The sequence below is a fragment of the Diceros bicornis genome, chromosome 36 (assembly GCF_020826845.1).
Source record: "Diceros bicornis minor isolate mBicDic1 chromosome 36, mDicBic1.mat.cur, whole genome shotgun sequence".
NCBI lineage: Eukaryota > Metazoa > Chordata > Mammalia > Perissodactyla > Rhinocerotidae > Diceros > Diceros bicornis.
The window spans coordinates 32,154,223-32,166,369 of record NC_080775.1 but is presented as its reverse complement, the minus strand read 5'-3'; the positions used below and the strand labels follow the sequence as shown (position 1 = coordinate 32,166,369).

Sequence of the window (12,147 nt, the reverse complement as noted above, 5' to 3'; positions counted from 1 at the left end):
GCATGCCTAGGGTCAGAGCCCCTAGGCTCATTTCTGCCTCACGAAAGGATTGGGTTCCAAACCCTAAAGAGAACATGTTCAATGAAATGATCTGTGTAACCTCAGGTCCACTTAGCTTCCATTATGCAGCACACGGATGGATTTCTTTGTTGACCAAGTGTCAGAAGTAATGTTTTGGCTTTCTGTTGTGTTTCTGCTCTAGTGATATCCCTGTTTATGTTTTAATGGTTGGTATATAAACAGTGTGGTGTGGAGTTTCCCAAACAGTATTCAGCAGTAGAAGAAGGGTTCCACATGCAAATATATTTGAGAAACACTCAGTTAAACCAATTTATGCATATTTCCTTCCTCCATTGTTTCTCAAAACCCTAATTATGTTAATGTACCTTGTGAGTCACCAAGATAAGTATAGAGAATCATCATTTCCTAACTTGTTTATTCACAGAACATCCCATTCATTTTTTGTTTTTCATAAAATACTAACATCTCTCAGAATTCGGAGTCATTTGAGAAATACTGATGGCAAGTAAAGACCATTGGCTCCTGGTTCAACCATATCTGCCCCCTCAACTCATCTAACTGGCTGTAGAAGTCAATTGATTGTTTCCTAGGACCACGTGCAAGTTTAGAGCCAGTTTTGTGAACTGCCTCTACTTTATGGCTTCCGTTTTGTGTACTTAGGAATCTTATTTCTGTTCCATTTTCTCTTTCCTACGTGTTTCTCACCTGTTTAAAACATAAACCTTTTTAAGGTCTAATGCTAAATTTATTCTAATTCTAAATATATTCTAATTCTAAATCTACAGAAAATTTGAAAAAAAAAACCCATAGAATTAAAATAGAAAACCAAAAGTTTATCTGTAATATCTGTTAACATAGTGGTCTATGCCATTCTAATTTTTTTCCTATAAAATATATATTTCTACACATACATACTTTTAGAAAGTTAACATCTATTTTCATTTTGATTTATTTTGCATTTCTATACATTCTTTGAAAATCATGGTAAATGTTTTCTGGAACAAGGTCAAATCTGTATGAGCAGATGGATGGATGGGAAGGAAGGACAGAAAGAAGGAAAGAAGGTTTGAAAGGTAAAATATTAGCTGTGGTATCTCGCCAAATTCCCCAACTCTCAAATAATATTTACCTCATATGGTATTCATTCTATTAAAAGAGATTTATAATATTAACTGGCTTGCATGTTGTAGTTACTCAGCAAGGGATATCGATTGTGATATTATTGTCTATATCTACATAGTAGGTTATGCTTGGAAGTATTTCCAAGGGGACTGAATGCTTATAGTGGACACATGAGACAGTTAATGAATTTCTTATGAAATCCTCCCGGTATATGAAGAATATTTATAAGTCTGCTAAGGAAATGTATGGCTTGAAACATTCCATTATTCAAAGTGATAATCACCCTTCAAAGCTTTGTGTTTTCAATACCAGGCCATTGGACCGTGTGTGTCTGTAAGTGGTACACACCCAGTTCTTGGTGTGTCATTTTGCAAGTTTCTATGGCATTTCTGCGTACGGTTCCCATTCACTAGTATTTCTCTTTTGGGTTTTACCAACTGTCTCCCTTATCTGCTTTGAGTAATTACTTGAAATTTTGATAGACATTTTTGTGGTCTCTATTGTTGGTAAGATTCTTTTCAGCAGATGATATGTTTGTTTGTTGCAGAGATTGACTTTTTTATTATATATCATATAATGTAGGAGTACGTGTTTGAAGTACATGAATAAGGAGTTAGAGAAGTTACAGGAGGAACCATCTATATAGCAATAATAGATGCATTCCCTGAGTATCTGAAAGAAAGAAAAAAAAAGAATTTTCACTCTTTTGGCTTAAAACGTAGGGTTCAGGTTGACAGAATTCTGGCATCAGAACCTGGATAACCCAGATAACCTGGATAACCTTTGCATTTAGGTCACATAGTGTCATTCAAACAAAGCTTGACTTTTAAAGATTAACCTTTTGATGGAAAATATGTATTTTTCTATCCTATAATAGAGTTTTTCATATTTTCTCTGACCTCTTGAATCCTTCAGAAAAGTCACCTCTAATCAATGGGATTAGTTTCATCAGGCATTTTTTAAAAATATATTTATTGTACAGGTAAACAAAAATATTTAAGAATCTGTTAACTTTCTTTATGGAAATTCACTACTTAGACCAATACTTGAGCAAATTGAGCCTTGGGCATATATGTATTTCTAACTGATTTTACTGACAGACTATAACTGGAGTAGGAAAATGCGGTTTTATTTTTCATGAGAGCTGTGTTAGGCGTATTTGGCATTGTAGCATCTCTTTGAGTTGGAAAAAATTGTAGATGCTCTGATACTTGTAAAAGCCCAAACATCATGTGAGTGAATGAGTATCTATAAGAGTGTGTGTGTGAGTGAATGTGTGTGTGTTTTGGTTAGTGAAATATTATTCTAGTGTTTTATTAGCGTAAAAGAGAAGTTTATGTTGTTTACAATATATTGAGTACACAATATGATAGTATAAAATTTTTTATTATGGTTATGTTGTTCCCTCTGTCAGATATCTTTTACCTTTGTTAAGAGGGAGAAAAGGTTTTAACAAGGTAAAACTAAAAAAATTAATATAAGACAATATAAGCAATTGTGAAAATAGGTGACCACAGATCTTTGGGAATGGGAGAGATTGGTGGGGCTACTTGGTAATGAATGCTTCACAGAGATGGTAATTTGGGGTCTAGGTCTAATTCCCAAGAACTTATAAATTTAGCAAAATGGAAAAATGCTACACCCGCACTCAGGCTCCCTATCCCCCCAGACAGGGCTCGTGGGGGGTGGGCGTTCTTTTAACTGCTTAGATTCTTTAAAAATTGTGGTTGGGGGCCGGCCCGGTGGCGCAAGCGGTTAAGTGCGCGCGCTCCGCTGCGGCGGCCCGGGGTTCGCTGGTTCGGATCCCGGGCGCGCACCGAAGTACTGCTTGGTAAGCCATGCTGTGGCGGCGTCCCATATAAAGTGGAGGAAGATGGGCACCGATGTTAGCCCAGGGCCGTCTTCCTCAGCAAAAAAAAAAGAGGAGGATTGGCGGATGTTACCTCAGGGCTGATCTCCTCACAAAAAAAAAAAAAAAAAAAAAAATTGTGGTTGTATTAGTGGTTAGTAGTATCTCCATGAATGCTTTTCTTTTATGACTTCTACAACTTTTAACCATTTTGTATTTTAAAACTATCATCTCATTTTAGCATTAAGGGATGAAATTTAACTTTTCCTCCCACCTATTAAAGGGACCATTATGGATTTCAGCAACTTGCATTCTTCCTTTGAATTGGAAATGTACCTTCAAAACAGTTGTTCCTGCTTGAGAAATTTTTTTTCAGGACCCGTTTAGAATATGGAAGGCTTTTTGTTTCAATCAACTTTTACCCTACTATTACAAAGATATTAAAATCCCACTTAAAATTATGACTGTTTTCAAAGTAAGAAATCTAGTAGAATGTTTTCCCTCATTTGGGAGTTCAGCATAGACACCAAATTGGCAGCTGACATATGCTTAGGTGGCAGTTGTCAGATTTACCCAGCAGGGTAAGCTAAAGGATTGATGAGTTGAACCATAGTATTTCTGAAATCTGTGATTTGCTCAGGTGTTTTGAGGGGCAAATAAAGCATTCAGTCAGTTGACCACAAACTGCTATTAAATTGAACTGTTCCTTCCAGGTGTCTCATAGCATAAATTTCATTCTGCCATGAATTTAGGTTTTATTTGATGAATTTCTGTAATACTGACTTTTAGAGAGAGGAGAGACTGTTGGGAAAAGATGCAGGAACTTTGTTCCTGGAATTAAGTTTCTGGATGGCAGTGCAATAAGTTGGGGGCAAAATGTTCCTCAGAAGAGTTGATTGCAAGATCTTAAACATTGTTTTGAAGATAGTTAACAACTATCTAATATGTAGCAATCTGAAATTTATTTGAAATTTTTTTTGGTTAAATTAATATTAGTGTATTCCATCTTCTGTAGACATTAACAGCATTTTTTAAAAAATTAAAATGATTGAAATTCAATTTTTGTTTCTTGGAGTCTTTTGAAAAAACACACCATTGGTAGTTTCATGTATTGAAGCTTCGTAGCTTTGGAGATAGAAGTATTTGGGATATAACTGAGTAATTTAAGTACAACATTGATTTTTCATCCTAAGGAGTTGGTCACTCAGTAGTGATTCTCATGCCTTGTGCCTTTCCTGGATGTATAAAGACTATACTTCATTGTCATAAAAAAGTTATTTTCATCTTACTCTACCGCAATTAGTGTTAAAAGCCATTTGTTGTAAAAGCAAAAATCCTACCAATAGAAATGTTACAAGAACAGGAGTCTTGTGTGTTTCATCTTCATCCTGCATCATCCATTTTAATTAGAGAAGAGAGTGGTGAACACTGTGACGAGAGTCTGGAATTAAAATCATTAATTGATGTCAAGCTGAAGAGAGACTGTTAGCATGAATTTAGTGACAGCAGGAAAGAAATTAACCTTATTACTTTATTTAGTATATTACATTGTTTTGTGTATAATTTTCTGTGCAGGTTCAAGGCAATTTCATTATCATAATGGAAAAGACTTTTTTTTAACAGAGAGGAAAGGTGTGAATATTTATGTTTGAACATAAATTGAAATGATAAATTCTTTACCAACTTTTAAAAAATGTCTTAATAAAAAATTTTAATTGTTTTTTCAATTTTTTTTTGTGTGCATTTCGAGGCTAGGGAAATAGTGCTTGATAATGTTGCCCATCAACATCGGTAGGTACAGCTATCTGTGATCATTTAAACCTCAAAATAGTTCTCTTGTTTATAACTAGGAAGGACTTTCTGAAATGCTTAAAGCAATAGACATTTATTTCTTTTGCTAAGTTTTGGGCTAATCAGTTACTTCTGTCATTGCTGAGGTTTGGCCCAAGATAAATGGGATGGAAAATGCTAAACAACAACCTGACTGTTCAGACCAACGAATGACTCTTACATCTTAGAGATAATTTGTGACCTCAAGGTCACAATAAAAGAATAGAAGGGGTGTCCTTTTATAGCCTTGACCATCTGGAACCATTAAGGGCTCAACTGAAAGATATTCACTATCTTTTTTTTTAAAGTTTCCCTAAGAAACTATGCTATTTTTATTAGGAGACGAGAAATATTTTTTCTCTTGAGCCAAATATTTCTTTTCTGAAATAAGTTTCTCCACATAGAATGAAAATATAGAACATGTAAATATAACCCTTTGGTTGTGTTGCAAAGTCCCTTTTCTCACTTTATATAAACAAGACATTCAAGCATAAAAATTTATAGTAAAGAAAATCATTTGTGTCTTGTTAATTTGACTCTGAATTGTCACTAAAATTCACAAACCACAGAGCATTCCTAGTTTTTAAAATCTAATTTTTATAGCCATTTTCACGGAAAGCTTCATTATCATTACTTTCGAGGATGAACTTTAGAATGGACACTAGTTCAAGCTAGTAACCAGATTCTTTAGCCTTTTGCAGCACTAGACCCACCTTCGTTGGCCACAGGTATGCTTTGTTGGCCACAGGTAGCTTTATTCTAAGGTTTTCATCATAGTGTGAGCCGCCAGGGTGGAAAGCAGGGGTACAAACAGCTTTCATACCTTTGGAGATAAATTTATCCCTGATGACAAGATAAACAATAAAAATGTAATTTCTTATGTTATTGGAGCTTAGAAGAAAATGAGTGTTTTTAGACGGTACTCTAGATGTGACTGTAGTGTTGATTGGGTTCAATGATTAGTGGCAGTTAGTAATAATATTACAAGTTTGGATAGAATAAAGCAACTGAGAACTGGGCCTTATTTATAGTACCTCATGCTGCTGAGTATTTCTTCTGAGGAGCAATTGACTTGTTAGAAATTGACCCCCAGTGAATATTAGTTTCTGTGTGATTTGGAACAGAAGAACATTCAAATCCAGGACCCATGAGTAATATAATAAAATTGATGTGCAAGACATTTGGGGAGATTATTTAGGTTCATGCTTCCCTTGGGAAGAGAATGTTCGTATTTTCTTTTTCTGATGACTTCCTTTCTTAATGGGTCTGCACTTTCTAACATAAGTAAGCAGGATTATCTTCACTTTTAGTGAATTGAGGTTCAAATACCATAGGATTCACTCTAAGTCACTCCCTTTGGTTTCCAGAAGGCTCTCCAAATTCAGAACTTTTGGCTTTATTTCTACGGTAGCCCTCCAAATTTCTTCAGGTTCCCAAACTTCAAGACTGATGTGACTGCCCAGTCACCCTGGATATTACCCATGATTAGGTCATTGTCTGATGGTGACCAAATGTAGTAGCAGAGTGTGTTGTCAGGTAAGTTGTCATAATTGAGCTTCAAATTAATATCCCATTGAGTTGAAGAAGGAAGTAATTTCCCTTTCTCTGGCCAAATACAGTCAAAAAGACAATGTTGTGCAAAGAATATAATTATCTCAGCTTATATGAACTTTTCATTATGGATATCCAGTATTTAGGGGTAATCAGCTTTTATAATAACATCCTTGACTGTGATAATTGCTCCTAAATGAATCAGTAGATAATAATAAAAAATTAGTATAAATTTAGCTAAATTTGACATTAGAATTTGCGTTGCTGTTTCTGTTATGGGTATTCTTTTGTGGGACTTATATTTATTAGAATCTAGGACTCTCCTGATAAAAATTTCTAACTTTCCAATATTCTCTTATGAGCTAAGAAAGTCATTGGTCCTCAAGCCAGGAAATAAGGTCCTCCTTGGGAGGTTATGGGAATATATGAAGCATTTTTGGTTGCCTCAATGGCTGGGGACACTGCTTGATGATATGTGGCTGGAACGCGTTGTGCAGGAAGTCCTGCCGATGCCCACTGCATCACCCAGGCCCAAGAGGAGCCGGGCCCCTGCCTTACCCTTGCCGTCAGGGCCAGGGCCTGGGCATGCCTCAGGAACCCTCCCCCTTCTCTGGCCACCGCACCTGCCCCTACCCACGCCTTGCAGACATCCTCCATCCAGGCACTTGAGCCATGCTGTGGCCTCTCCCTCTCCTTATGTATCCCTGTCTCCTTGCCTGGACTTCAGTGAGGGCGTGGCTCAGATTGTGTGGCTTTCATGTTATTAACTATTTTTGTTAAGTGTTGGTTTATATAAGGAATAAAAAAAAAATTTGTCTCAAATGTCACTGGACCTCCGTTGAGAAACGCTGAGCTAGGTGAATTTAAGTGTTTCCATTTTACGCCTGGGAAATAAGAGAAACTAGAGAAATGTGACCTGGTAGGTCCAAAATTTGGAAAACAAGCCTGGCATGATGGTGATAAGCTAGATGAAAGAAAAAAACAAGGGAAAAAATGCAAATTTTCATTGCAATGCTATGTGACAATTTTCCAGCTTTTTTTTAAAAAAGCTTTTTATTTTGAAATAATTTTAGATTTACAGGAAGTTGCAAAGATGGTACAGAGAGGTCTTGCGTACCCTTCATCTGATTCCCCCTAACCGTTACAACTTACCTGACTATAATACAATATGAAAACCAGGAAATTGACATTGGCACCATGTGTGTCTATAGTTCTGTCTTGTCACATGTGTAAGTTCCGAGAACCACCTCTGCAGTCAGGGAACAGCACTATTGCATCACAGAGGGCTTCCTCACACTACTCCTTTATAGTTACACCCACCCCTCTGCTCCCACCATAGCTGTTCTCCAGCAACCACTAATGTGTTTGCCACGTCTATCATTTTGTCATTTTGAGAATGTTATATAAATGAAATCTTATAGTGTATGACTTTTTGAGATTGACTTTTTTTCCACATAGCATAGTGCCCTTGAGATCAATTCAAATTGCCGTACATATCAATAATCTGTTATTTGTATTGCTGAATAGTGTTCCGGCATAAGAATGTACCTTAGTTCGTTTAGCCAGCCACCTATTGTAGGACATTTTGGTTATTTGCAATTTTTGAATATTAGAAAGAAAGTGTCTATGAACAGTTGTGTACAGGTTTTTGCATGGACTTAAGTTTTCATTTCTTTGAGATAAATGCCTAGGAGTCAGTTGTATGGTGAGTGTATGTTGAGTTTTTTAAGAAATTGCCAGACTGTTTTCCAAGGTGGCTGTACCATTTTATATTTCCAGCAGCAATGTGTGAGAGATCCAGTTTTCCTGCATCCTTGCCAGCATTTGATATTATCACTGTTTTTTATTTTATCTGATCTAATAGGTGTGTAGTGATAGCTCCTTTTGGTCTTAATTTGCATTTCCCTAATGGCTGGTGATGTTGAACATCTTTTCATGTGCTTATTTGTCATCTGTATATTCTTTTCAGAGAAATTTTGCTTCATATCTTTTGCCCTTCTAATTGGATTGTTTTCTCATTGTTGAGTTTTGAGTGTTCTTTATATATTCTGGACATGAGTCGTTTGTCAAATATGTGGTTTGCAAATATTTTCTCCCAGTTTGTACTTGTCTTTTCATTCTCTTAATAGAGTCTTTCACAGAGGAAATGCTTTAATTTTGATGACGTCCAATTTATCTGTTTTTTCTTTTATGGATCATGCTTTTGGTATCATTTCTAAGAATTCTTCACCGAGCACTAGGTCCTAAAGATTTTATTCTAAAGTTTTATAGCTTTACATTTTACATTTAAATCTGTGATCCATTTAGAGTTAATTTTTGTATAAGGTGTGAAATTTAAATTCAGAGTGTTTTTGTTTTTGCCTATGGATATCTGATTTGTTGAAAAGACTATTTTATTCCATTGAATTGCTTTTGCACAATTGTGAGAAATCAGTTGGCCATACTTGTTGGCTATTTCTGGGTTCTCTATCCTGTTCCATTGATCTGTGTCTGTCCCTTCACAGATTCCACACGGTCTTGATTACTGTAGCTATATTACAATCTTGCAGTCAGGAAGTGTGATTCCCATCACTTTATTGTTCTTTTTCACAATTGTTTAGCTATCCTAGCCTTTGCCTTCCATATAAATTTAAAAATAATCTCGTCTATTTCTACAAGAGTCTTGCTGGGGTTTTTACAGGAACGACATTAAACCTGTGTATCAACTTGGGGAGAATTGACTTCTTTACTATGTTGAGTCTTCCATCCATGATCACAGTATGTCTCTCCATTTTTTAGATCTTCTTTGATTTCTTTCATCAGCATTGTATAGTTTTCAGCATACAAGTCCTGTACATATTTTATTAGATTTAAATCTGTATATTTTTATACATGTCTATAAACCAACCTTTATTTTATTTATATCATTATCTATATATTTCCTTTTTTTAGTAATTATAAATGGCATTGTATTTTTAATTTCAGCATCCATGTTCATTGCCAGCATATAGAAATAACAGTGGATTTTTGTATATTGATGTATCCTGTTACCTTGCTGAATTTGGTTTGTAGTTCTAGGAGATTTTTGAGAATTGTTGAGAGTTTGCTATGGAGGCTGTCATGTCATCTGCAAATAAGAATGGTTCTATTTCTTCCTTTCCAATCTATGTGCCATTTATTTCCTTTTCTAGGCTTATTGCCTTGCCTAGAATTTCTAGCACTATGTTCAATTACAGTAGTGGGAGCAGACATCCTTACCTTTTTCCTAATCTTAAGGGACAGCATGCAGTCTTTCTTCGATATGTGTTATGTTACCAATAGGTTTTTTGTAGATGCTCTTTATTAAATTTAGGAAGTTAGTTCCTCTCTATTACTAGTTTTTGAGAGCTTCTATCATGATGGGTATTGAATTTTGTGAGATGCTTTTTCTACATCAATTGATATGATCATGTGATTTTTCTTCTTTAGCTTGTTAATATGGTGGATTACGCTGATTGATTTTTCTTTTTTTGTGAGGAGGATTAGGCCTGAGCTAACATCTGTTGCCAATCCTCCTCTTTTTGCTGAGGAAGATTTGCCCTGGGCTAACATCCATGCCTATCTTCCTCTACTTTATATGTGGGACACATGCCACAGCATGGCTTAATAAGTGGTGCGTAGGTCCGTGCCTGGGATCCAAACTTGTGAACCCCGGGCCACCGAAGCGGAGGGCGTGAAGTTAACCACTACGCCACTGGGCCAGCCTATGATTGATTTTTGGATATTGAACAGCCCTGCATTCCTGCAATAAACATCACTTGGTCATGTGTATAATTCTTTTTACATATTGTTAAATTCTATTTGCTAATTTTTTTAAGGATTTTTGTTTCTATATTCGTGAGGATATTAGCCTGCAGTTTTCTTTTTTGTACTGTCTTCATATGGTTTGTGTATCTTTTCTTTTGAGTATATATTTATGTGTCATTTATGCTAGCAGTGGTCTACTTCAAATATGAGAAAAGTAAATAACTTTGCAATGAAACATTAAACTCAGTCTAAAATATTGCTTTATATAATTAAGACTTCACTTTTAAGTAAACATTTAAATTTGTAAATATGTAATGGAAATATTTTTCTTATCAAAAATCATCAAAATTCTATCAAGTGTTAATTATTTTTAGATAACCATGATCAACTTAGGACATAAATTATATCAATATATTATAGGTTGAAGAGGACTTTGTACCAAGTATCTTAATAAAATCTTAGGGAATATTTAAACATGTCTTCAGCAAAGGTGGTTGTTTAAAATTTTTTCTTTGTTATGAAACAGGCAAGTTTTATTTCAGAATTTGATTGGACACATGCCTTCTCATCCTTAATCTCAGGATCTGCCAGTTCTGTATACATCACGTAAAATCAAAGTTGGTGTCATTAAACTGAGACCTTCTTTTGCCATTAATAAAGAATTATGGTGTGGATTCATGTTTAAGCTTTATAGAATGTTGAATGTGTATGATATATTTATAATGAATAAGATATATATATTATGCACCCACACATAAATGTATATGTATATTGTGTGTGTGTGTGTGTGTGTGTGTGTGTGTGTGTGTAACTTTTAAGAGATCACTCCTTGCCTTAAAAAAAATTTATGAGGGGCCAGCCTTGGTGGCCTCGTGGTTAAGTTTGGTGCATTCCGCTTCAGTGGCCTGAGTTCAGTTCCGGGCTGTGGACCTACACCACTCGTCTGTCAGTGGCCATGCTGTGGCAGTGGCTCACATACAGAAAGAGGAAGATTGGCAACAGATGTCAGCTCAAGGTGACTCTTGTCAGGAAAAAAAAAAATTCATGAGTAAAACCCAAACGGATGCCTAAAACTATCTGTTCCTGGTGAATTATTAGAGCTAGTGAATAGGTGACAGTTTTAATTAAGATGTAAATTGTGACTATAGCTCATTGACATGAACAAAAGCTATCTCAAGTCATTATTTTTGAGCATCCATGACATTACCTTGACAATCTAAAATGAATATAACATCATTTATACCATCGTTCCTCTTATAGCTACATGAAATAAAATGCATTTTACAAGATATTTTGATGAATGTTTCTATACGCAGTTCTTAGAAAAGGCATAGTTTCTCTTGTTTCAACTTTGTTCTAATTTTACAGGATTCAAGCCAAAACTCGAGAATTTAGAGAGCGACAAGCTCGAGAGCGTGACTATGCTGAAATCCAAGATTTTCACCGGACATTTGGCTGTGATGATGAGTTGATGTACGGGGGAATGTCTTCCTATGAAGGTCCCATGGCTCTCAACGCCAGACCCCAGAGCCCAAGAGAAGGACATATGATGGATGCTTTGTATGCCCAAGTGAAGAAGCCGCGGAATTCCAAACCTGCACCCGTAGAAAGGTAGGCTCCAGGAGCAATCAGAAGATTGCTTCCAAATCAACTTTTATATAGTTTTTGACAAGGGATTAGATTGTTCGTCAGTTCTCAAACCAGAACTGCCTTTTATTAATGGTCTTTAAATAGCCGTTGTGTCTAAAAGTATTGAGTTTACACAAATCGAAGCCTAATGGAAGGAGCAGCAGAGGTTTTGATAGCTTTTCTAATGATTCCAACATATTTCATCTTGTTCTTAAAATGGATTTAGACTGGAGAATTAACCTTGAGTTTATAACTCCAATAAAAAGCAAACTTGAAATTATGGCTCTTCTACTTAAGCCATATTTCCTTTTATTGCTGGGGGAGCTTCTGGTTGTGGTAATTAAATAGATGAGGAATGACATTTGTTCCAATTATAATTT

The 12,147-nt window shown here is 35.7% G+C and overlaps 1 protein-coding gene across 15 annotated transcripts in view; it reads left to right on the top strand.

Annotated features, from left to right (window-relative positions):
- The window catches only part of PARD3 (par-3 family cell polarity regulator), a 624,264-nt gene that overhangs the window by 467,589 nt on the left and 144,528 nt on the right, over positions 1 to 12,147 (top strand). For all 15 annotated transcript variants that reach the window (XM_058532758.1, XM_058532762.1, XM_058532761.1 and 12 more), the window contains one exon: positions 11,507 to 11,749. In XM_058532758.1, the coding sequence (XP_058388741.1) occupies positions 11,507 to 11,749 (243 nt within the window). The remainder of the gene's footprint in view (positions 1 to 11,506; positions 11,750 to 12,147) is intronic.